The 27204-nt window shown below is 41.6% G+C and overlaps 1 protein-coding gene across 1 annotated transcript; it reads right to left on the bottom strand.

Annotated features, from left to right (window-relative positions):
• Positions 1-1100: 1100 nt before the first annotated feature.
• On the bottom strand, positions 1101-27149 carry WDR43 (WD repeat domain 43). The gene is made up of 18 exons (XM_017812916.1): positions 26936-27149; positions 22235-22369; positions 19572-19693; positions 14373-14493; positions 13097-13236; positions 12488-12590; positions 11379-11443; positions 10836-11007; positions 10247-10333; positions 8292-8423; positions 7726-7863; positions 6836-6922; positions 5413-5444; positions 4536-4599; positions 3525-3638; positions 3027-3096; positions 2372-2427; positions 1101-2274 (listed from the first exon to the last, which is right to left on the bottom strand). Exons 1-18 carry the CDS (start codon positions 27128-27130, stop codon positions 2155-2157), a joined length of 1953 nt encoding a protein of 650 aa, XP_017668405.1. The 5' UTR covers positions 27131-27149; the 3' UTR covers positions 1101-2154.
• Between the last annotated feature and the right edge of the window lie 55 nt (positions 27150-27204).

The raw sequence follows: 27204 nt of genomic DNA, 5'->3' as shown, positions 1-27204 counted from the left end.
ACAGCTGCCAAACCCACACAGTTTCACACACAACAGCTGCTTCAAGGTGACACAGGCACAGAGCTGAGGACAGAGTGACCTGGCTGTCATAACAGCAAGCAGGAAACCAGAACTCACCTCTGGTGACCCCTGTCACCAGCTCTCTGTCTGTAACTGAAACAGATTCACAGGATTTTCATGCCCGCGAGAACAAAGAATGAACAAAATCTTCTTGAAACGCCTCTGCTATTCCTGCTGACAGGTTCTCCCACAGCTCTACTGCTGGAACAGGTTTGTTGTGCACAGAAATGATGGACACAGACAATGCCAACCTTGCAGGTACAACGGGAAGTGGTGGAAAGTTTCCAATGCCACCACTCCCCGCATCCAAACAGTGCAAATGAGATACTCCGCCTGCTCTTTCAGCCCCAACCCAGGGCTTCTGCTTCGACTTCTGGAAAGGCTGGGATGTAGACACATTTAGGACTTGCATGACCAAAACACAGCTGGCTCCTTGTGTTACTCCACACTTCAAAAGCTCAGCAGATCAGCACTCACCTGAGATAGAACACACCTTCATTCAAACCCCTCTTTTGCCCGACCCGAAGCCTGCCTGCACGTAGTAACAGCAGGACTGATTAAAAACTGACACAAGTTCAGCCTAATCTGGTGGCTTTGAGTGCAGACAAGTGCACAAATCTTGGCACTTATTTTCACAGCATTTCAGAACTGAAAAAGATAAAGCCCAGATTTATAAAGTATTAAGACACTAATTTACTGCCAGTTAAAACCCTCCAAAGACCAAAAGCCTAACCCCTGCTGCCCTTCTACCTCCACCTCTCCAAAACCAAGAACATCTCTTCCAGCTTTGTCCATGACATAACCCCATGCACTTCCAGAAAACACTGCAACCCCAATGCAATCCAAGCAGTGGACAAACCAACAGACAAGACAAAAAGGAGACAAGAAATCAGTAACAACAGGTCCTTTGCAGAACATTGTAACCTTTCAGACTGGCTTCCTCCTCCATTAGAAATCTGCTTTCTACAAGCAGCATTTCATCTTGAACCACCACCCATAGCTACCTAACCTCTCTCTCAACAAACACCACAGGACAGGTATTTGGTAAAAGAGATGTATATTTATTCACTTTACAAAGAGGGTGGTATTTAGTTGCAACAGCTCCATTTATAGACAAATATATTATTGTACATTATAGTGGTGAATGGCTCAAACTTTTACCTTGTTTTGCTCTTAAAAATATGTTTGCACCACTTCAGCTTCCATTAGCTGAGCAAATAGCTGTCCTTGTTCTGCCACTGAGAGATTAAAAATCCATAATAAAGGTATAGCCGTGTGCTATGTATTCACAAGAATTCCCCTTCTCATTTCCCTGTGTCACTCCTCTCCCCACCCACCTCAACACGGTCTGTCCTCTGGGTTAGCACTGAACTTATATACAGCCTCCATTAAAACAAAATTAGGAGCCAGTGATAGTTCTAAGGTCCTTTTAAAGCACAAGAAAAGTCATTGATTTGTACATACAAAAATCTTGAGTTCAAATTTGTTAAAAAAAAAAAAAAAGAAAAATACATTTTTAAGTCAGGTTGGCATTTAGATATTGCCAAGGCATGGCTAAGCCAATGAAGGGAGGGAGGGGAAGAAAAGAATTTCAGTATAGAATTTAAATATTACAAAAATATCTTTTTTTTTCTTTTTTTTGTTTCCTTTTAAAAAAAAAAACAAAACAGCAGGATGCCCACTTGCTATTGCTAACTGAAGCATGGAAAGAAGGTATAGACCAGTTGTCTTTGATCCTTGAATATCTGAAACAAATTCAATGTAAAGCTGAACCAAGTTTACCACACAAACAGTGGTGGCAGATTTATTTCATTTGAGATACAAATGCATGTCCACATGACAGGCATACTTTGACCATGAGGTGGAAGAAATGTTTCTATAAGTAAGCGCAGGGAAATAGGGCGAGAGAAGGCTGGCACGGTTAAACATTCTGGATTCAGAAATGCACAGTGCCCCACATGTGCCTCTGCACACAGGCCGTGCATGACTCTGCACTCCTGATATGCAAATACAGCATCTTTCAGCAACATGATCCAGAATTAAAGAGGTTGGTGGCCCACATGTTCAAACTGTTAAAATTATTCTTTCGTGCTGTTATTCTTCTTCGCTTTCATTTTCTGGTTCCAAATCAGAATCACCATTGATTTCCTTTTCAACAGTCATGTCTTGTTCATCAGACTGCTCCTCTTTTTCTTCATCTTCATCCCAGTTTTCCTGGGGAAAAAAATAAAACAGAAATGTTTGAACCCTTGTCAGTCACACCATTTCTGTTACAAGCAAATGGGAGAAGATGTGGTCCAGCTCCACTTACATCCGAGTCTTTATCTGCAATCATCTCATCATCTGAGCCTTCCTCCTCCGAGGATTCTGCGAAGAGAAAACAATATCTCAGTTTGGAGAACAGGCTTTTAAATTGTGCAAATAAGGCCCAACCCCACATGCTGCCAAGGTCTTCAAACTGTTCTATTTCAATTCCAAAACTAATTCTACCTCAAGATGAGGTAATCAACAACAATTAGGAACAAGTCACTTCCGTTATGCATATACAGTGTGAAGACAGTAGGAAAAAAGCCAAACTGGAAGTGTACATGCACACACATGGACATCCACTACATTGATGTCTCGCTGACTCAAACGCAGAAGTGCCTTGACTGTATCTACCTTAGAAGAAGGGCAGGTAACAGCAGAAATTTGAGGTTACCAGGTAAGTTAAAGCAGCAACTTCCAAGTCACTGATATCTTCATTTGTGAAGCAGGGATGGAAGGGAATTAAAAGAGATAAAAGGAGGGGAAGGAAGGAACAACTAGCTGCAAGATGTCCCCATCATTAGCCACAGACATCCCACAAAACCTCTCTATTTGCAGCCTGTACTCTGGTAGATAAGTAGAGGAGCATGATGAACAGCTGCCAAGTGCTGGCTGTCATGTGAATTCAGGAGCTGTCACACTTAGCATACAACACTTACCATCCTCATAGACCAGCTTTGCAGTCTGATTAACCTCAGGTACATCCTGAACTGCTTCTGATGCTGCAACCTGAATGGAATTTGAAGATTAGCCTTAGAGGAAATCATATACTTGAACCTTAAAAGGCAACAAAACTCATAACAATTTAAATGAAGTCTACATCAAGAATGACACACATTAATTCATTTACAGTAGTAGTTTAACAGACAAACAAGTACAAATGACAAAGTCAAATTTGAGAGACATCTGCTCTGAAGTGCCTCCCATTTATACCCCTTTAAAACTCTATGGGTCAGTAGTCACATTTGGCAGGACAAAACGTGTAACACTTCCAGAGAGCACAGGCTGACAGGACAGTCCATTAAGTGTAGTGACTGAGCATCACCAGTGTCACTGTACAGTTCCCAATGACAGGTCCCACCAGATGCAATCACGACAGGAGGTGAAGTCTGCAAACAATACTCCTGCACATCCCATGTTATTTAGTTGAAGCTCACCTGGCTGGCAAGAATGAAGAGTCTTCCATGCAGACGGGAAAGCTTTTGCAAAGTTTTTACTCTGCTCTCCATTAACTGGTATAACATTCCCAGCTGAGGAATAAGGTCTGGCAACTTCAGAGAAGAGAGAGATGAAAAAAATATGAAGCTGTTAACCAACACATCCCAAACATCTTTTTATTTTAAACTACCTCCGTGTGTTTGGGGCAAGCAACCCTTGCTCACATTATTCTAAACACAAGGAAGAGTTAGTGTTCACGGAAATCACCTGTATCTGATCAATCAACACTTGGCCATGTTTAGAAACATCATCTACTTTCAGAAAGTGGCAATTCTTACACTACTCCTTTGCACAGTCACTGCCATAGGCAGGTGTCGAAGCACTACTCAGAAAGCTGTGTAAATGGGAACCGAACATACACCAGTGAACAAATGCAGCCTCAGCAACGTGTGCAAGTTCTGAAGCTCATCAATCCTATAATAAATGGGACAAAGAAGTGACAGTGCCAAAAATGCCTTTTTCTTAACCCAGCAAGAGTGCTGTATCAACCACCTGTAAGGCAAGGCTGGACTTCAATGCAGGAGCTATGACATTACTTACTGCCCTGCCACCTTTGGCACATCTTTAGCCCATAGATCTAGCCATGCCCAAAATAGTCTCAGGATGAGCATTACAAGAGCAAAGAAAATTTAGTTATTTAAGATTTAGTGGCACAGACTACATTACTCTTTGATGGTAATTTTGTTCCCTCTCACAGGTGTGACATAACTTATCTTGGCCTGACTTTGGGATGGCTATAATTATGTCATGAATGACTGAGACAAACAATTTATCTGCAATGTGTAGTAGTTTGGCAAAAGTGGCAGAAGTATATCCCTCTCTGTACATTGATTTGGGCACTGACACACGTGGAGAGCAGGAGACAGATTCTTGAAGAAAGAGTATACATTTATTTAAGCATTTAAATCTAGTTTTATTTAAGTGCATTTCCATTAATGTAAAATACTTACTGTGGAAAGGTAGGATGCATGTAGGGTAAAAACAGACTTCAGCCACCGAACCATTAGTGAGGCACTGGAAAAGGTAAATTAATTGTATCAGAGATACTGGCTGAGAGACACTCATTTCACATTCTAGATGCTAAACAGCTCTATATAAAGTGTTCCTTTTTCATTAGATAAAAAGATAAATGCAGATGAAAATGTAACAGCTTGGCTATCCAGATGAGATATATCAGTGCTAGGAAAAGAACAGACACTTTACTGAGGGACTAAACTAGACGTTTTCAGGGGTCTGTGCCTCTGACATCTTTTATGGGAGGTCTCAGTGAATAAAAGATCAAAGCATGCTACCTTTTGTCCACCTCCAATGAGGAAATTTATATTTAGAAAAATAAAACCAAAACCAAAACCAAACCAACCTAACCTCCACAATTCAGAACAGCTAGTCTCAGCAGAGCTGTCCTTATGGCAACATAAGATGGGGGAGAAGCTGGTTTTGTTATTAAACAAAATAGCAAGAGAAGTCTAAATACATTTGATAACTAAACTTAACAAGCTGATAATTAAATTGAAAATCTGACAGCTATTTTATCTTACATATTGATCAGGTTCACACTGTCAGCATTTGAGGATTTCAGTTACATTATTGGGATTACACACTTATTTCAGGTATCATTTTACCTTTTTAATTTCACTTCAGCCATCCTGAGAAAGCCTTAATAAAAGTTCCTCTTTACACCCACAATCAGGTGAGAGTTTTTACCTCCACATGCTGCAGTTTAATTACAGTTACTGTGGAAGTCAATCACATAGGGGGTGGGTGGAATCCTAACACACACGCACACAAAAGTTTCAGGTGAATTACACTGTAGTTGAGTTGTCTCACCTGTATGGGTTGCCCTGCAATCTCTTCGTAAGCTAAAAGGACAAAAAATAGTCAGCAATAAGTAACAAACAAACATAATGAGTTTAAAACCCCAACATTACAACCATGTGACAGCCCCAATACTGGGGCAGAAAGTTCACCAGACATCTCAAGTTTGCTAGGATTAACCACAGCCAGGCTCCAGAAAATTACACTGCTGGCTCTACCATCCTGTAGATGGGCTGATAACTCCCAGAAGCTGAGTTTCATGACTACAAGAAAGCTGTAACTCTTAAGAGGAAAAATATTCAGCAAAAGCAAATGCTGGAATAAGTAGAGGGAAAGCCCTTTTTTATATGTTTTTGAGTATCTGCTTAGTAAAGCAGTTGTTATAAGGTGGACGATTTGGGGAAACAAGTGAAGTTAGTATCAGGTAAAGGCCATTTCCCAGAACAAATCTCAAACTCTGGGGAAGGCAGTTACATGAAGGTCTGTCCACCACTGAGATTATACAGTCAAACACTTGCACTGAGATTCCCTGACAAAGCTCCCAGGGAAGAAACGCTGCATTTCATTAACATAAGCCTAAGGAAGTGCTGCAAGACTACACATTCAGCACCAGGACATCTGCATAATTCAGTTAAGATCAGTACCATAAGTAAAAATTAAATCTTATTTGTGGCCAGCACATTAAAATACATAAGAAATCTAACCATTAACTTATGTTATAGATGTCATTCACGTAACAAGAGCAACTAATCGACATTCAGTTTAAAAACTAATGTCTAGTTAAGGCTAATCATTAAAATATTTCTGTCCAAACACAGATTTTATTTAATATCACTGAGTAAGCAGTTCAGAAGCCAAATCCTTTTTAAAATTGCTACTAAACGATGTTGCAAAGCTTAAGTACCGCAACAGGGCTTCTGATTATTTTCAAAACAGGAAAGGAATTACCCCTCATTTTCCAAGTGTCTTGTAAACTCACTGTTCTAAGTAGGCATTCTATTCTTCCTCTCACGTGAGTATCCAGCATATTTATGCTCATATAGCTTGCTCTGGCTAGCACTGCTATTTTCACGCTTCGAATTATCATCCATGTTAGTAGTTGAAAATAAGATGTAATGGCAATTTTTTGCCATGTACTAAACATCCTTTCGCTTAACCTCTTCCATTTCTTTTTCCCACATAATCATTTAAGATATTATTACATGATCTAATGCTCTTCCTATCTTTGACAGTGGCACTTGGTCCTTTGGTTAAGCTTCATCCAAAAAAGACAAAGAGTGTATCAGAGATAAAATTAAGAAACATTTCTGACTCGTTAAAAGTACCAAACCAATTTCTTTAGTAAAAACAAAGAGACATATCTTGGATTTTCCCCAGCTAGAATGCAAACCACGTGTGGCTTGCAGGACAGTACAAGAAGATCAGTCTCTCCTACCTCATGCAGCAGTGGAATGACAGCATATATAGGCATTCTGGCTACTGTGTTCTTTACTATATTTTCCTTTCTTGTATTAAGCACTTTCTGTTAAAGTGAAAAAATACGATCAGAGAATCATTCAGATCCAACATGCATATGAGCAATCAGCAAAATCAAAAATTCCTGGCTTTAAGTTTCTTTTTCTACTCCACTATCTTTGTATGGTAAGATAGGACAATGAGCAAAAGATAGGCTGAGCAAAGGAGTTCCATTTTCCAAGTCAGCTACAATTAACAAAGTAAGACACTCGATTAACCCATTTAAAACAGTCTGCCAGTGCCTCTAGCCCACCTGTCCCATGTTAGAAATGATGCATCACAGGCACATTAAAATTTCTCTTGATATTTTCTGTTTGACTTCTGTAAATAAATGCCTTTCATCAGCATCAGTGACAAGAAATTTCTACTCGGTGTCAAAATCTTAACATTTCGGTGCCCCAGTACTTTTACGTCCTCCCAGTCCAAGTGCAACAGCAAGCTTTTCAAGTGAAACTGTTGTCTTCAATGCATTTTTCAAACAGTATCTACTTGAAAACTCAGGAGACTAAACAACAGGTTACGCTCCAGCTCAAGCTAAAGGGAAGATCTGAACTGTGACATAACAAATTTATCATAAAAGAAGTGCCTCCTAGTTCATGGACTGACTCAGAAGGCAAGGCAGATAAACAACAAAAAAATAATAATGCCACTATAATTCATAATACCACTGCCTTGAGCAGCAAATCAGCAAAAACCAGCTGGGAGAAACAACAGGATCTTGACCGTTCAGCCTCCCCCAGCTTTCAGGACGGCTCCCCACAAGCCCCAGTGAATACACTGAACAGCAAACACTGAGCTCGCAACACTTACATTTAAGATTTCTGCATCGTTGCTTTCCAAGCCCTGAACCAGCAGCACGGCTAAGCTGTCTGTTTGTGGAAGGCCACCTGGAGTTTTTACTTTGCTCACATCAATATCCAATGCCCCAAGGCGCTCCTCAATGCTCTCCTGCACACGAAAGGAAAATAAGGGCAGTGCTGCTTCAGTGCAGCTTCTCAGAAACATCAGCTGAAAACAAAGTACCTAGCTTACAGCATTCCCTCTACTTCTGATGGGAAATAATGTAAATTTTGCATAGTCTTTTAAATGTACTGATAGAGAATAGCATGAGAAAAGAAGTTTTGACTGAAAGACATTAATATACCTTGGCACAGACACAAGTGTGTGACAGAGTTCTGAAACAACCTGGCAAAACTATGGGCAAGGCACACAGGGCTTGAGTGAAGGAAATGTCTCTTCCATACAAAAAGATGGTATCATTAGCCTTTCTTCCATGCCAAACAAAGAAAATTTGAGTTCACCAAAAGAAGGCATAATGGTGATTTACGATTCTAGTTTCTCCCTTATTGCTGTGTTTAAAAGAGGAAGGCTTTTACCTCTGTCTCCCCTGGTTTCCTCTTGTTTTTCTTTTTCTCCTTTCCCGAGGCTGGAGTTTTGACAGCTGTACTATGTCCTGGAATACCAGGCACTAGAACTTTGGTGTCCGAGTTCACAACAGGCGTCTTTACCTAGGACCGAGATACCACATTTGCATGAATTGCTAATACCTTGGGTTTTCTTCCAATTTAAAATACTAATTTTATTCCAAGACTCACACATACATGCTAAAACCAGCCTGACGCAACCCATCTTCTTGATATACTAGGAAAATGTGACATTTTTAAGAGTAATGAATAACCTCAAGTAACAGTCAGCTAATTTTCATAAGTAACTAAAGCAGCAGTCTCTTTGGAATCACCTGTGAATCATTTTTCTTACAAGCTTTTGCCATAACATTCATAGAACTACGCCTTTGTATCCAACAACAAATATCTGGACGTTTGCTAGCAATAGATACCACGTGTACTAACACTCAGCCCCATAAACCGCATGCAGATTAATTCAGCAGCCACTGGAAGGCAGTAACTGACCACAAAAAGCAGCACAACGTAATAGTAAAAGGTAGTTACTACTCATGTCAATCCCACCTATCTTCCTCTAGGGATTGCTCAGACACAGAACTCAGTTGTCTGAATTAGACTATGATGATGGTGACAAACAGAGCAACTTCAGGTTATACCAAGCAAGCTAAGGTATCATCTTCAATGAACACAAAGGAGATAGAATTTTAAAGGCAATATATTCAATAATCAAATGCTCCCCTGACCCACAGAGGATGTAAGGGAGCATGCAACTTCCAGAATATCAAGAATGCTACCAGCTACTTTGAGAACACTTTTTAACCACAGCACTTCTGTCCAGGCCTTTGTTTGAAGTACCTACCCAAACTTCTGTACTTGTGGAAGCCCTGCTGGGTGCCCACTGAAGTGATACAAATATAATCTACCACAGTGAGCAAAGCACCTTCCATACGCCGTGTGTAAAAGTCAAAAAAATCCATCTTCTGGCTCAAGAATTTTAACACAGAACAGCAATGGTGTTAAAATACTGCCCCCTTTGCTCACCACACTCATCACTGACCTTCTCCCCACACGACATGCTCAGACAGCCAAGAGAAATGCGTCTTCACTGGAATTCAGCAAAAAGCGAAACCAAGATGGGTATCATCACTGCATGCCAGGGAGTTCCTACACCTCTCACTGCCATTCAGCTCTGCTACCCACCAGCTCCAGGGCTGAGGAAACAGCACAAAACCCCGCCTGGCTGATGGAGCACCAGATCCAGTAGGTAACTTTAGGGTCAGAAAAACAGCGCTGTCTGCTCACTTCACTGATACTCCAAGCATTTCACATCTTCAAGGCCTTGAATATGCACAATGATTAAGAATTCCACAGCCTGTCTCTAAACACCCAGGGGATCCTGCATGAGAGAAAACAGTGGCAAGTGGCCTCAGTGGACACTGCTGCCATCCATGTAAGTGCCAAGCTCACATTCCCAGGTCCCTGTGAGTAGGAACACATAAAAGCCACATCAAGAAAGAGCCAAAAGGATGTGCCCTTTAAGGTTCCATTACATTTTATTTAGACTCTAAAACAAAGCCATCCCACCTTCACCCCAAACCATTAGGGTCAAAGAGGCTGTACAAACCGACAGACTCCAAGGGAAGGACTGATCTCAAGCAGAAAAACCCCACCAATCAGTCCTGTCTCTCAAAGCAGACCTGCTGAGAACAGGAGGGTCACCATGTGCCCTCTCACATGCCAGGATACACAGGAGCCACAGAGTTCTCTTTACGCACTCCTGCCTGAGTGCTACAGACATCTGTAGCTATCACTGCAGCTCTGAACAGGTCCATCCAGAAATCCAATCTTGTTTTAAGTGAGCAGTGAATTCTACCATTTCCAAAGTAAAACAAGAGAAGCAACAAAATCATATTTTATGCAAAACTCACCTTCGTTAGAGCAGCATCTGTTTTAAGTGACAACACTTTCTGGATGTCCCTTACTAAACATATGTGGGGTTCACTGGTGTTCAAAGACTAGAAGGACAGGAACAAAACCAGTTAATATATTTGACATTCACACCTGTGATTTATGATGCTACTTAAAGATGAGAACAAATTCCAGAGGTATAAATTAGAATGAACTTTTTTTTCACTCTACAACAGCAGCTCCTTTGCATATCTGCCTTTTGTTACCAGATCTCTATGCTCTCCAAAGAAGTTCAAACAGGTAAAGTGAAACACTATTCAAACCAGTTTCCATGGCCTAACTCAGTAACAGCTGAAAAGGCAAGAAACAGCCAGCAGTGACATCAAGCTGTACTCCAATTATAAGAATGGAAGAATACAAATGACCTTTTGAAACAGCTCTGGGGCAACAGTCATAGTTCCCAAAAAAAGGGCGAGCACTATGTTTTGTATTGTTATATAATTTCAAAAAAGAAAAAATAAAAACAATAAAACCACAACTTTCTCCAACTGAGAGCAGTATGCAGTCGATATCAGAGAATCCCAACCCCCTCTGGTAAGTTTTACATACCACTTTCTCTATGACGGGCTGTGAGGTGTTTCCATACACCAGCAGCAGAGACTGTTTGTCCGTGCAAAACGCAGCTGCTAAAATAGGGACTGGTTTCGGTGTGGAGTCCCCGTCATTTCCAGGTGTTGCTATCTGGATAGTACAGTTTGACGTTAAGGGTTTTTTGCAATAACTGGAGAAAAAAAAAAGGAAATTAAAAAATTCCAAGAGGTTTAGCTTGAACACTTCAGTATCCTGCACATGTGAGTACCTTTCATTAGCAGGTACTCAGCAAACTCAGCCATTTTACAGCTTTTACAGATGGCTAAGAAGAGGCACAGACACACAAAATCTGGACTAAAGCCACAGTTAATACTGAAGTGCAGCACAGTCACCAACAAATGAGTTCTCGAAAAATGAGTCCAGCAACCCAAGACAAAGAACCAGCTGGTTTGCAGCAGGTTTGCAGCAGATACAAGAACTTAAAAGCAGCAGAATAACAAAACTGAACTTTCCCTTACGGTGATCTCCCCAAAGATACCCTCAAGAGGAACACCAACTTACCCATTTAAGATATGTTCAAATAAATGCAACTGCCCATCCCTGCACACAACTGCTAACTTCACAGGCTGAAAGAAAGCACAGTAACAGAGTTTAATTAGATCAAAGGACAAACCTCCTGGAAGTATAGGACATCAAGGGACAGTTGCATGGCTACAATTTGACTTTTTTCAGTACCTAAGCACATTAAACTAAATCTGTAAGGAAGATCAAAAACATAACTCATGAACACTTAGCAGAACTATTAAGAGATAAAAATACAACTCATAACTGTACTTTACCGTATCACTACTAATACATGCCAATTTGAACAGTTTGCACACTAGCAGACGTGTCTACAGGCACAGGCCTACAAAGGCACTGACACTGTAAATATGCTTAGAGGAAAGAAACTGATTTGAGTCCTCTGAGTAATTCAGTGACAGGGGTACATTACGGAATACTCTCCAGTACATGTAGTAAGAGGGAACAACTGGAAACATTAGAAAAAGAAAGCATGAAATACTCTTTTGAGAAACAGAATCTAAAGACAGCAGGAGAAAAAATGTTTGAAATAATTAATAAAACAGTTTGTTAACATGTTTTACATGCACATATTTTTCATAAGGCAATTACTTAGAAAGATTTGCCCTTGCTAAAACTGAGACTTGGGCAATGCACATTGCTACTTTAACTCATTAAAGGCTAGTTAATTCCAAATGCAGTTACATTGCCAAAATCACCTGCAATCATAAACAAACAGGACATACTCAAAACAGATTTTTAGAAATAATCTATTTTGTGTTTTTTCGTGCCAAGTTCTAACAACCACTTTGATTAATAACTTGTTCTAAATAGGAAACAACTGACATTTCCACCATCATAAACAAAATTTCTGAGAAAAACCACTGAATTTGCATTTAGTAGCTTTGATAAGGAGTATTTGAAACTATCAGCTTTATAAATGCACCTGTAATAAATATTCTTATACACGTGAATTGGTGTTTAGACCTCATCTCTGCCTAACAGAACCTAAAATACAAACAAAGCTTCTTTCTTTAGAATCTTAAATGGAAACTGATATGATAACTCAAAATTGTTGAACACATATGGTTACAGACTACTGCTCCTACCTCTTCTTTGACTTCTGATACAGTCAGGTCAACAAAAATTGGTTCATCTGTTACTGCAAAAGACATCACAGCATTCTTTTCTTTTCTATCTGACCTGATCTGCCTGGAAGACATGAACAGTACACGTTATGTAGCACAGCACAAACAGGACTCTGCACTTGACAAGCATTATAAATCCTATAAATCACCAGCAACTGTGGTAGTATCTACCACATCCAAAAGTATCCTGCTGACATTTCAATTTTCAGCTTAGAAAATATTTTAACTTCCAAGTGCAAAGTAACTCCCAAGTGAAACTGAGCAAGAAAAACTTCACATAAACCTTACAATAAGTGCAAAGAACAAGGAATTTTATTACACAGTATGTTCTGGCACACAATGGTGATACAAATGGCAACTGGAAGCATGCTCAGACACAGCCAAGGAAAATCACGTCTTCACCCAACAATCAGTGAGTCGAAACCACCATTTAAGAGATCATCACTGCATTTTTCCAGAGTGCCCCTTCTGCTTCACCTTCTGTTCAATCAGAGTTCAGAACACACTTGGTAAGTCTATGCTCAATACTGATCACAATTAAAAGTCACAAATTATGGAAAGCTTACATACCATACACTCAATAATCGGTCGTGTATGGCTCCAGACAAGAAATAAAGTCCTGTAATCCCATCAAAAGGTATACTTTCATTCATAGGTTTCACTGTGGTAAACATTAACGATGACACTGATGTAGCATGGCCTGTGAAATGCTAAGAGAAAAAACAGGATCTTTCAAAGATTGTCATAAGCAGTCTTACTGCAAAAGCCAAAACATTAGTTAACAAAGAACACTAGGAAAGATTCAAGTGTCAACAAGGACAACTCAGTGGTGTCTTTAACTAGTGATCAGCTTCCTTGCATTTCTGTATGTCCGGCCAGATATTTATCGGCATTTTAAAAGTTAAATGGGGAATCAAAGGCAAATCCACCGGGACTAAATCCATGCAAAAAAAATCACATCCACCTGTACTACTGTTTCTGTCACAAAGCACTCCCCTCTGCCCCCCCCCAGTTTTACACTTCAACTTTTACAATGAAACTAGATTCTTAGTTTCAGTCTCAGCTTTAAGAACGGACACACAGATGTGCTGACACACTAAGTCTGTGCAACACACCACCCCCAAACCCCCCTAAAAAATGGTTCTTCAATCTACTTCTGCAAACAGTGGTTTTGGTCATCATAGGATGCAGACATACACGGTAGTTGCCATGAGCCAGCAAGACCACAGTAACAGCACATGTGCACACACTCACCTGACAGCAAATACCAGGAAATTCAGAGGCCAGCTGTGTCCTATCTGCTGGCAGGCAAGAGAACATGGCTGCATTCAGGGATCACCTAAAGCCTGGCTATTTGCTCACGTCTGAGCCCTGCCCGGGGAACAAGGATTTCACTCCTATGCCTCCAGCTGTTTTAACAGCAAAACTGATAATGCTACCACTTACATGAAGTTTAGCAAGGAAACCTGAAGGCTTCATGGAGGGACTCATGTTACAAGTCAGGGAGCTCACAGACAAACCCAAACCAGCAGTAACTGATACAGTGGCGAACTAAGTTCTCCTGCCAGAAAGGTATCAGGCAGGGAGCCAGTGAAAAAGAACAGCATCCAACTTTCTCCCACAGGCCTGAGAAAGGGTGCTAGTAGCATGCCCAGGAACAGGAATTTAATGTCCTCGTTCAACTATCAGGAAGTTGAAACTACAGTTTAGGGTATCATCAGAGCAAAAGCTTCCAGAAATCCTGAAACTTTCAGATGTCCAATCAGGGAACACTTGGTAAGTAATGTCACCAATCAAGAAGGGTATTTTTTTGCATCTGTTTTAACAGAGGTACAGAGGTACTTACTCTGTAGACTTCTTTGGTCTCCAAGTCCCACAGTTTTATAGTTCTACCAGCTGACAGCAGCATTTTTCCATCTGGACTGATGCATAGACAGGTGACACTGCTATTGTCGCCTTTCCACTTACTAGAATTTGGATGAAGGGGTTTTGTACAAAGGGAGAAAGATGGAGAAACAGAAAAAACAACATTCATTAGGATAATCTCAAAATGCACAACCACTGTGACAGAAAATTTAAGGCAAAATTTAAAAAATAGTAATTTTAGCAGTCAAAGATGAGGTCAAGGCTATGCTGCTTCTGCATTTTGCAGAATTGGTTTACAAAAAACTGCAACAACTCAATAATATAAAGCTATTTAATACTGAACTGTTCCTCTCTCAAAGTTCTCTACTACTGAAAATAGGGCAAAAAGAGCCATACCATTTTCAAGACTCCTTTGTGCACCATAATCCCAAAAGCTTACACCAATCCATTCAGAAAGGCCTTCTGAACACTAAAATTCAGAGTTTCAGAGCCCATTCAGTTCCTGCCTGGCTCTCCTCCCAAGGCTGTCAATGTCACTGACAAAAACAAACTTCACCTTAATGGTCTATTGTTCAAAGCACTATTTAAAAATAATTAAAAATAAAGTTAAAAAGGGAAAAAATAAAGATGGTGCCATGAAAAGCTTGAATCTGCTTTGAAGGAATACGAATACTACATGTTGCTCACAGGACAAAATTGCAAGGAAAGCATGAACACAAACCCTTTACAGTTTGGACGTAGCCTGCAACACACCAAGTTCTGATTGTAAACAGCTGTTCTGGGAATACCTCCAAATAACTTTCACATGCCCAAGCAATGCCTCTCCTGTCTTCCAAAACAGAGATCATTTGCTGTATCACTTCTGATAGAAGCTGAAACTTTTACAGCCCACAAACCTGACAAACAGCATTACACCTTACAGAGAGTATGACATGATTTTGTATTCTTTTCCAAAGAAGAGGTCAAGACTGAGAATTTCAAACCATTTAATAATCTAAACCAAGAAGGTATTTTTAAATGTACTAAAAAGACGAGACTGGAGTAGACTGCAGAGAATATAAGACAGAGCAAAAATCTGTTGGTTTTCAGTTTGGATACTCTTCATATAATTTTAACAGGAAAGAGTTTTAAACAGGATCTCATAAAACAAGAAGCTGCATAAGATGTCCAGAATGTCTCTGGCAGTAGTCAGAGTACTTAAGACATGAAAGAGCTACAGAGAAACAAGAAGTCATCCAGAATGTTTCACACTACCTCTCTACAACACCTTATCTTGCCTCTCTCTCTTCCCCAACAGCTTGTCCCTCTGCCAAAGGTTTCATGTGTGCTGCACACACCTCCTGAAGTGGCCCTACAGAGTACTCCTACAGTAATTAGAAAAGTCAAGACTAAAGGCATACGGTTTCTATTCCCTGCCTAGCAGTCCACACCTCTATAGAAACATGTCTAGAAGCCTGCAAATGAAAAAAAAAAAAAAGAGGTTGAATACTGCTTCTCTATGCCAGGAGCAACCATCCTGATTTCTCTGTGGGTTATGCAAATACTGATTTCCAGGTCCTAACAAGTGTTAAAGAATGCAAGCACTCACGTGGATATTGGGCATAAGCAACTATTATAGATATTTGTCCCTTCTAGTAGGTAAAATTTTAAGAGAATTGCTTTCTTCTACTCTTTCCAATTTCAGCCACCTTAGGTATGACATAATATTATCAGAGAAAATCTTCATATAAAAGCCACGATGTTATACGGCTCGTGTACTTTTAATCTATACACTCCAGGACTTATTTTCTGTTGCCATCTTTAAAATGAAAGAACACAATGCCTCTAGTTACATTTCATAACCACAGCCTCCCCCTCCGTGGTCCCTGGTATGGGACAGGAGCAGAGTGAAACACCCAAGAAGAAGCATGACAGCAGAAATTCTCACATTTCCCAAGAAAGCAGCATGTCTGGGACCCATCTCAAGTACTTGTACATGAACACACACACTGTGGAATACAAACAGAGTGAATGAGATGTCCATGGGCAACTTCAGAGCTTTGATCTCACTGGGCTCACAGAACAACAGCTGGATGCCTTGCAAGACAAGGATCTTTACGAAGGCACTTCAGGAACATGCCAGGAAGGCAAAGAGAAGAGGGGGGTTTCTCCACATAAAAAGGTAGCATGAATGCACAGAGCTTTCCTCTGAAACAGGCAAAGGGCCACTGCAGAACTTGCAGGTATGAGAAGAGATCAACAAGGGAGCAGCGGTGCACATCTGTTACAGACTGTCCAATAAACAAGAAATTGATAAATCTTTGTAATCCCAGGCCCTGGCTCTTTTAATGGGCTTTAACCACCCCAGTAACTGCTGGAAGGGCAGCACAGGAGTGCACATGCAGTCCAAAACTGCTGGCAAGTGCTGAAGACCTTTTCTTGATGCAAGTGCTTCGCAACTATGAAAGGTGACTTTTACTGGATCAGCCACTCAAAAGGGAAAAAAAAAGCACTACAACCTCCAGCTATAGCAACCACAAGACAATGGAATTCAGGATCCTAAAAAAACAAGAGCAATATAAACAGCAGAATTACAATGCTGGACTTCAAAAGAGCAGACTGCAACTTACGCAGAGAACTGATTGGCAGGATCACACTGGTTGGCTGCCCTCAAGCAAAAAAGGGGCCCAAGAAAGCTGGTTGTTCTTCCAGGATAACCTCCTCAAAGCAAAAGAAGGGTACCCTCCAATGAGCAGGAAATCACCAGTTACTGCAGAAGGCTGGCTTGGCCAAGTTGGTAACTCCTGACTCAACTCAAAAGAACAAAAAAAGAAGTATGCAAAGGGTGAAAGTCAAGATAAGATTACACAGAAGAATACAGAAATATTGTCCAGGCATGCAGCAACAGAAAATGCCAAAGCTTAGCTGGTGTTCAAGCCTGCAGGGAATATGAAGGCCAACAAAAGGACACCTACACACAGCACATCAGCAGCAGTAAGATGATCATTGAGGAAAGTGCAAAGCTGATGCTGAATGGTGTAGGGACACATTCAGTACACAGAAAAGGCCAAAGCACTGAAGGGCAATGTCTTGCAGGCCTCCCATGTTCTTGAGCTTTTGCCAGAGTCAGAACTAGCACTATAGTGAAGGGACATCAAATTAGGGATCACAGCATTAAATTCTACACATGTGACTCCTTAAGATTGAATGGGATGCATCCAGAACTCCTAAGACCCTGCTACCATTTTGAGTAGTCACACAGGCTCAGGAAAAATTTCTGATGACTTGGAAAAAAAAAAGAGAGGAGACAAAATATATCCACAGAAGGAGAATCCAGGAAACAACAAGGAAGGTTATACAACAAATACACCTGGAAGCCATTTCCAGGCACTGAAAGGTCAGAAGAGTCACTAGGCACATCCAGCATTGATTTATAAATGGCAAACTGTGTCTAACCAACCTGATTGTCTTCTTAATGAGACAACTGTCTTGGCTGATGGGAAGAGAGCCACGAATGCCATTTAACTTGACTTCAGCAATGCTTTTGACAATGTCTCACATAGTATCCTTGCAGCAAATTGGAGATACAAAGCCTGAATGGATGGGCTCTAAGGAGGGTAAGATCTGGCTGCATCACTGAGTTCAAACAGTTGTGATCATTGGTACGAAGACCAGCTGGTGGCCAATTACTGGTGTCACTAAGGACATCCCAATTCTGCTTAATATCCTCCATAGTTGCCCAGGTCTTCATTAATGATCTCAAAACAGGACAGAATGCACACATAACAAGCTCACATTCAATACCAAATCAGGGAGAGCAGCTGATATCCTGGAGGGCAGGGCTGCTACTCAGGGGCATCTCAGCAGGCCTGGGAAGAAACAGGCTGTCAGAATCTCAAAGCTCAAAGGAAAATGTAAAGTCCTGCAGGTGGGATGGAAAAACCCCAGTACAAATGGCTGGGGACAAATGGCTAGAAAGCAGCTCTGCAGGAAAGAGGCCTGTGGTCCTCATAGTCAAGCTGAACATGAGCAAGCAGGGAGTCCTTGTGGCAATGAGACCAACTACATACTGATTTGCATTAGCCACAGTGTCATCTGCAGGTCAAGGAAAGTGATTCCTCTGCTCTGTGTAATTCTTTTGAAACTGTGTCTAAGCACTGCATCCAGTCTGGGGCAGTACAAAAAAGTCACTGACGTAGTGGAGTAAATTCAATGTACGGCCACAAAAGCAGCTTAGGGACTAGAGTACATAATGGAAGAGGGAAAGATGAGGGAACCAGGTGTGTTTAACCCTAAAAAGAAAAGCCTAGAAGGAGATTTTGCAGCTGTCTTCTGGTACTTTACGTCAGTGTCTCAACATAATGCAATCTAAGGATGCATGCCTTTTTTAGGGAAATCTAAGAGGCTACTGACGATGGGCTGCCTGCAGTGCCCACGCCAACCTTAACAGAATCAAGAGAGCTGCAGTAATAAAACAGCGGGAAATGTTAAGAAATAGAAATAAAATCAAGAGAAGGATCAATGGGCCATCACATACCAGGCTTTTATTGAAGAAAGATAACCAAGATCGTTAATAGAAATTTTGGGTTCTTCTTTAAAGTTTAAAAACAGGTTGACTTTATTACAAAAGAAAGTAATTGCCCACAACAGACATCTTGTTACTCTGTACTAAGCTCTATTTTGCTCAACAGTACTTTCAACAGTAGCAGCCTGCTCAGACAGCCAAGTGGAACTGTCCCCACTGCACATCAGTAGTGAGCGAAACCAAGTGGGTTATCATCATAGCAAGGCCCTTTGAGCAAAGCCAGGTGCATGTAACAGGTTTAAATGGGATAAATGAGGTCTTTCAGTATCTGCTGCACTCTATTTTTGAGGATTTTATCTAGAACTTAGATTTTTCATCATTTAGAGCAACTTTTAGTCTTTCAGTCCCACTAAAAGTTAGTGTGGAGGGAACCAAATCCCTCTCAATTTCATCTAGTCCTTCCAATACACAGAGGATGACAATTACTCTTTCATCCCTCAATAAAACCACTTCCAATCTCAGAAAAATAATGGCCAACAGTCAATTCTGCACAGTGGGCATGAAGCCTGGATAGCAGAGTGCACCACTTCCAAAGGGGCCTCATTAAAACCTGCAAGGGAGGAAATACACAAAAGTAAGTGCAAACAAATTTGACTGAAAACCAGCATCACTCACCATTTTACTTTGCAGGTCTGTGTGTTCCATTCCACAATGTGTTTGTCCTCTGAACAGCTATACAAGTAGCAGTTGTCTTGATGCCATCTTACACAGTTTACTCTACTGTCATGACCACCATCCTACAAAAGGTAAGAGTGTCAACTGACTGAAGTATCTTGACTACTGAGTCTTCCCCACTCCAATAATGTCAATAAAGTGCTCTTTCAAGAAATAAATTCAAATCATTAGCAACTTGAAGAGTGTGTGTGGTTTAAAAGACCAATATACATATAAATTTATACAAATTAAAGATATTTCATATTTTGATACATACACATAAGTATTTCGGCTTGGTTTATTCATCCTAGAGAGGACGAAACTGAGGGTAGACCTCATTGTGGTCTACAGCTTCCTCACAATGGGAAGTGGAGGGGCAGGCACTGATCTCTTCTCTGTGGTGACCAGTGACAGGACCCGAGGGAATGGCAGGAAGCGGGGCTGGGGGGCGGTTCGCTTGGATATTAGGAAAATAATCTCCAGAGGGTGGTTGGGCCCTGGAACAGGCTCCCCGGGGAAGTGTTCACAGCACCAACCCTGCCAGAGTCCAAGAAGCATTTGGACAATGCTTTCAGACACATGGTGTGATTCTTGGGGTGGCCCTGTGCAGGGCCATGTAGAAGCCTAGAAGATCAGGGGCTAATGTGTGTCTCAGACACCAAGAGCCATCAGAGAGCCATGGAGCCCACCAAGAATTGTTGGTAAGAGCACAGTGTGAGAAAGAACAGGATGTGGATGGAGAAGGGGGCCATGTGAAGGCAGGGCAGTACTTTTCTGGGACAAACGTCCTTGTTCTGGCTCCTGGTAGTAAGCACAACACAGCACAGCCCAAGTGTGGGAATGAGGTCAAGAAGCAGGCACTGACTGATGACCAAAGGCCCACCTAGTAGGGGGGATCAAGACCATCAAAGACCCCCAAAACCCTCCAATCCATTTCCAGAAAGGTCTAGAAGAACAAACTGTACATGGTAACTGAACTGCACATAAAGTGAGAAACTTGGTTCCAAGGTAGGGAGAAATTGTGTATAAAAAAGGACCCCCGCAAAGCCCAAGTGGCACCCCCAGGACACTGGACATCCCATCAACTGGACTGATGCTGGAGCCAGGACTGGTGATCCATCTTTTGCTCATTCTCTCGCTCTTTAATCTCTTTCTTCTCTTTCACCCTACCCCTTATTCAAAGTCCACTGCCATGTTTTTATACTAGAAGAGACTAACTTATACTGATTTCCATGCCAAGTGTGTAATTTACTACTAAGGTTTTGTGGACCCTCTGACTTCTGTCATTCCTTTTCAACTACAAGCATCTCTGCACCTGCATGTTCCCTTCTTCCCTTTCAGGGTGAGATGCCACAGGAGAGGATTTCGGCCTTGGTGATCTCTGTGGGTCCCTTCCAACTCGGGATATTTTATGATTCTGTGATTTTTCTAGGACTTCAGAATTCACCAAAAAATTGCCCTGCCCATTTTTATACACACAGCCAAACAAGGCTAACAGCATCAAATTTACTCAAAGGAAAGGCTAGCACAGGTGTCTTGCTGACAGTCATCTAAGTGCCTGCTTCCTTAAGGGCCCTCAGAAATGAGGAGCCTCCCCTTTTAGATCAGCATTCAAGAGCAAGCTACCGTCAGATCACAAGACCCTATAGGGGGTATCACTCACTCCTCTTAATAACCAAAATCTTTGCAGCTCCACATATATACCCTTCAATTGTTTATGAAGATATTTCATGGAGTTTATAAAATTTCACTATTTGGACCAGTAACAACCTGCTCAGACTACTCCCAGAAGTGTCACTGCAAATCAGCTTTGAGCAAAACAATCTACATTGCAGAAAGATATTCTGTTCAATAAGGACAGCTAAAAGTGATGTCCCTTATTCTAATAACATTAGTAATCTTTTAATTTGACCTACCTATAAAAACAAAGTACTCATGAAATAACATCTGCTCCTACAGAAGAGCAGTCAGTGTTTTCAAACCAACTGAAACTAAATTTTAACCTGAAAACATCTTTATTTTGCTCATAGTTTTCAAGTATAAATAGTTTTTCCATAAAACAGAGTTGATACTCATTAGCTACTGTGCTTTCTCTAAATTCATGTACATTTATCACTGTACATATAACTAACAGTTTAGAAGCAAAAGTATGCCCAAGTATCTCAAAATACTGCACAACCATTCATGTGGATTTATTTTGCTTGTTATGCAACCCAAGACTAAAGCCAAGGTACTTGGAAGTAACAGGGACATTATCAATTGGAAAGGCAAAATGGAAGTCATCTGTATCATTCATAAAAGATAATGTGCTTAGAGAGCTCTAAAGCTTCCACAAGGGAGGTAAGCTTATAGAAAAGTTCATCAGTGTGACACCTACCCAAGCATTGGATGAGTACTGACCTTCTCTCCAACAATACCATGCAGCAACTGAAGGTATGACAGTTCCACAGAGGATTTAACTCACCAGGTTAGGCATTTCAATAATACCGTTATTTTTAATGCAAAATAACAAATCCATGGACAATGTTAAGATATTGCATTAACTTCAAAACCAGGATTTTTCAGTCTAAACTGGCCGAAACCATCAGTATTTGGTAGCATGTGATGAAGACTGTATTACTTACTAGCTTGCTCTGTAATTCTCCTTTTACTGTGCTGTACAACAAAATGCTACCAACTGCTGTACCGATAGCCAGGATATCTAACTGCTTCTCCACTTCTCCAGCTTCAGACTTCCGTTTTTTCCTCTGAGGGCCATCCTGGAAAAAACAACAAAAAAAGAGAAACCGTAAAATTAATTACTCTGACTGGTTAATCACAGTGGTAAAGCAGAGGGGAAAAAAACTTCCCTAAGTTTGAGACCCAGTCAGACACAAAATGAAGACACTGAAGTGCACAGAAGCCTAGCTATTAATGTTGTACCTCCGTGTACAAGGTAACAAAGTTGCTTTGAGTCACTTGGAAACATCTGGTGGAGGCCATTTTGCTACCTTACCAACCTTATCCATGAGGGGAGGAAATATATTCAAGTTTTTCACAAAGTTCCTGTCCCAGAGGCAGAAGTAAAGATTAGCACAATCAGAACACTTCACCCACAAAGTGGAAATGATTGATTATGATCTTTTTTTGTTTGTTTCTCAAAAGCTATTCAGAAGAGTCTTGCAAACATTAACTGTTCACAATGCTTCCTATAAAAAAAGTACTACCCTACTCCACAGAGGGAAATGACAGTACTTGAAAGTAAGTGCTCTGCACAGGTCCTGTTGTCAGTACCAGAGGTCCTCCTACGATCAGGCAATTCTTAAATCTTCACTCCCTCGCTCTACAAGTGCTATCAGCCACTTCAAGGAGGGATTTTACTTCATCTCTCTTAACCAAAAACACGTGAATGCAGCACATCACTGGGAAGGGGAAGAGGAATAAAACTGGCTCCTGTGAAACTAAAATAAAGAGGGCAGAAGAAGCCACTCCATTTAAGCTCACTGGGTTAATCCCACATAACTAATCACACACACAAATGAAAAAAAGAAAATAAAAACACTGTTCAAGGACTTCACAAGAAAAAACATCTCTAATGCTACTGATAAGTTTTTTAATTGGACTTTAGTAAATCTTCCTACATTTGTTACATTGCAGCAAAGCATTCTCTCCAATTTAAAAACTATATGCAAACTAATGCTTCCTCTACACAACAGGTCTACTTGCACTGACAAGCAGCCAGAAGAAGCCAAAGGAGACTGATATAATGTGAACAACCAGCTCTATGAAAGTTCCATGTGTGTAGCTCATCTGCCTTACAACAGACATCACACAGTGAACACACATAATTTCTGCTCAGAACCAGACATATAATGACAATCGGGATTTGGGAGTTTTCATCACAACCAAGATGTACAAGTTTAACAGCGCAGGATAAAAACTTTGGTTCTTTGAAGCATGACTTGCTTTTTCTCTGTATTTAACACAGGCACCTGCAAGGAAAAGCATCTTGGTTTAGGCCAAGAAATACCAAAATACTTTTATATCAAAAGCAGGGTCTTGAGAAAAATTACACTGCAGTTTTTGCAAGTATTAGTTTAGGCTTCATCTTTCCTTGGAAAGAAAAGTGTTTTTAAAATATTACAAATACAGATGCTGAGAAACCATCACAGTTGCAAAGCACAACCAAATAAATCAAGCAGGTTTTAAGAGAAAAGACTAAACTACTGGATTTTTGGGCAGCAATGACAACTAAGCGATTTTGAAATTGCTGTCTGACCTGCAAAGGCAAGGGCCAAAGAGAGTGGAGATGGAAGTACAATTTATGTGTTCTCTGGTACTTTTTAATCTCTTTATGTAGTTTTACTGATCACCCCACACACTCCCAGGGCAAAGCAAAATCACAATTAAGAAGAGATTTATTCTCTTCCCTTGCATAAATCTTTTAACTAAAACTTGTTCACCCTCCAGTTTGTTATGGCCAATTTCCCCTGGAACAACCCAAAGGTACACCAGAATTCCCACTAAAGTGCACAGTTATATCCAGTGCCGAGAAAAAAGCAAGAGGCAGTGAAGGTTCCTCCTGAAGTCAAGGGTTTTTTTCACATGCATTTCTTTACTGACCATCCTTTATCAGCAGTATGAGTGGAGTATTTTGTCAGAAATTTTTGCATGAAGAAATGAAGAATTCAGACACCTGTTAATGTCTGAGATGATTGGAGAAAACACTCTAAGAACTATTAAAAAAAAAAAACAATCAAACTTCTCTACCCAGCATTACATTAGTCCATAGACAGTCTGCCAACTGCAGTAAACATACATCCATGTGGGATTCACTTATGGATCAGGGTCTTAAAAAGAAAAGCACCCTGTTCTCATGGACAGGATAGGGGAGCTGAATTATACTAAGTATCCTTGTCATTTGATTTCTCTTTCCATTTCCATTTCTCTTTCTTTTCCATTATTTATGGGAGCTCAAGTTTATTTAGAAATCCTTCAACTTTGCCTAAAAAAGCAGTGTTTTAATTAGCAGAGATGGTTAAAGGAAGTTATTTGAAAAGGAGCTGTGCATGCATTTTCCCCTAATGCTCTTACTTCACTAGGTAAGCCACTGACTTTTCTTTTTAAACAGAAATCCAATCTGTGCTGCTGTCATGTGAAATAAAGCACTTAAATCACTGAAATGGGGATAGATCTAAAGGTCTTGACAGTTGATGATGATGGAGCAGTTGCAGCTTGTTAGGAAGAAAGTGGAAAGCATTTTGAATGCTGGAGGTGCACTCTTGCACAAGGCACCACATGGAGCAGCAGGAGATGAACACTGCACGTGGGAAGCACTGACACTGTGAAAACACATGGGCAGGGAGCATCCCAATAAGCCACTCCTGCATCAGCAATTCCAGGGCCTGCAGTTCAAAACTTGATTTCCCCTGTAACACATGGCCTTCCTTAACATGGCAGCAGTCCAAAACATACTTACTTTAGGTGTCATTATGCCAAACACCATTTATAGATATCTACTGGCACAGTTTTACCCCTGAACACCAAATACTAGTACTACTTAGACAGATGTCAATTCTCCAGCAAAAAATAAGACTAAGTAATGTCAGAAAACACACAATAAAATCTATTTGGCAGAACCATCATAGCTTTAGTTCTTCAGCTCAGTCTAAGGATAAACCAATGATTTACAAAGGTTTATGGCACCATTATTCCAACAAACAGTATATTTTCCAGCTCCACTTGAAAACATACCAACTTTCAAGCAGGGGACAGCACTCAAAATACTGGATCAGAAAGCACTGAGAGGTGGCCAAATGGTGTCTGATGAGGTCCTTTTTCATACAACCCTAAGCCAGGTTAAAACCAAGGACCTGTGGGTTTCAGGGGTAGATCTCTAGAAAAGGGGGTTGTTTTAAACAAAAGGTTTTAAAAGCCACTCAGAAACCTCCTGTGCTTGACTTACAGCACCACAGCAGTGCAGTGTCAGCTTGAGTTTTACTCTACACAGGACAGATTAACCCCATTTTTACAAGCCAGTTTCAGTTAATTTAAGAGCAAAGAACCACCTCTACAGCTCTGCAACTAATGCACGTATTCTTTTTTGCTTCAAAGTTATGTGACAGATGAACAGGCTCAGGCCAATCTAACCCTTTCTGCCACATTCTTTGCATGTCCTGGGAGCTCTAGAAGTTCAGGAACTAAGTTGCTCAGCTGAGGAAAGTGAGACAACGTTGCTTTCCCTTGGGTTGGTAATCTATGTGTTACATGTTCTGAAATGCCCTTAACAGTATTTTGAATACAGTGAATTGCTGATGTACCAAGACACACTTTGAAAAGCCCTCCCTACTTCTTAGTGGACGCCACATACTTTTTTCAAGTGATACATCTGTTTTCCTCAGGAAATGGTATATTCTAGCTAAAGAAAATAGGATTACTTCAACATAAAGAAAATAAAAAGGTACCTCAGTATATACTCCAGATATTTTCAGGTTCAGTGTTCACCTGAAGTGAAGTTAACTAAACCTTCATCAAGGCGGAGAACATCCAAGCTCTCTGATGTGTGCTGTGAACAAAACTACTGAATACCTTCTTGCAGGATTCCTGGGTTCAGAAAGATGCATCACAGATAGCGCAGCAGCTTGCACGGGAGTACTTCCAAGGGTAAGGAAGTGTGGGGAGATAGTGCCTTTACTGGAATGTGAACTAAGTGAGCGCACAGAGCCGACCTGCTCTGGGGCACCACCTTTTCGACTAAGGCAAGGCACGCCGTGAAGTTAACATACCTTGCTCCTTTCAAGGAAGGTTTCTTCCGTGCAGGTTACACGAGAGGCAGATGGTTTTACACAGTCAGTGCTTCCGCTAATTTTTTTTCTGTTTTGTTTGGGTTTGTTTTTTTTTTTTAAAAAAAAGAAGAAAACAACAAAACCCCTAGAGCCGCTTCCCCCACGAACACGTGAAATTTACCTTGTGCAGCGCCATCCGGGCCGGAGGATGGCGGGGGGGGTGGGACGACAGGATTTACCCCCCAAACCCGGGGCGCGCCACACGTGGCCATCCCGCCGTGGGGGCGAGGGGGAGGACGGGCAGTGTCCCTGCCCGAGCCCCGCGGGGCCCGCGGGACCCTCACCCCGGCCCGCCGCTCCCCCGCTCCCCGGCCCGCCCGGCCACATGGCGCCGGGAGGGCGGGGTGAAGCCGAGCGGGCCGCGGCCACGCGTCAGGGGCTGCGCTCGGGGTCTCCACCATCCCCATTCCTCCCCGCTCCAACACACACGCCATCCCACACATTCCCCCCCTCCCACACACACATCCTCCCCTCAGCGCTCCCCATCCCCTCTCCCCTCACCTTGCTGGGGATCTGCCTCCCCTCCGGCGGGGCCCAGGCCAGGCATGTGCAGGCGGCGCTGAGGTGCGCGGAGGGCACGTACTCGTGCTGCAGGCGGCTGCCGGCCGCGTCCCACACTCGGAGGCGCCCGTCGGGCCCGCAGGCGGCGAAGAGGCGGCGGCCGCGGGGCGAGAAGGCGCACGGAGGGGACGCCATGGCGGGCGCGCGATCTTCCCGCCCCCCCCCTCCCTTCCCCAACCTCGAGCCGCCGAGCCCGCCCCCCGCGTGCT

The sequence above is a fragment of the Lepidothrix coronata genome, unplaced genomic scaffold, assembly GCF_001604755.1.
Source record: "Lepidothrix coronata isolate B3197 unplaced genomic scaffold, Lepidothrix_coronata-1.0 Scaffold38, whole genome shotgun sequence".
Taxonomy (NCBI): domain Eukaryota; kingdom Metazoa; phylum Chordata; class Aves; order Passeriformes; family Pipridae; genus Lepidothrix; species Lepidothrix coronata.
The sequence above is the reverse complement of the archived record's forward strand: the minus strand, read 5'-3'. Positions and strand labels throughout refer to the sequence as shown.

Excerpts from the sequence above, each read along its gene's own strand:
- WDR43 (XM_017812916.1), bottom strand. The coding sequence starts at position 27,130 with ATGGCGTCCCCTCCGTGCGCCTTCTCGCCCCGCGGCCGCCGCCTCTTC. Across the intron at positions 22,370-26,935 it reads GGAGGCAGATCCCCAGCAAG|GATGGCCCTCAGAGGAAAAA; the intron begins GTGAGGGGAGAG and ends TGTTTTTTCCAG. Across the intron at positions 11,444-12,487 it reads TATCAGAAGTCAAAGAAGAG|CCTGTGAAGTTAGCAGTTGT; the intron begins GTAGGAGCAGTA and ends GCTTTCTTTCAG.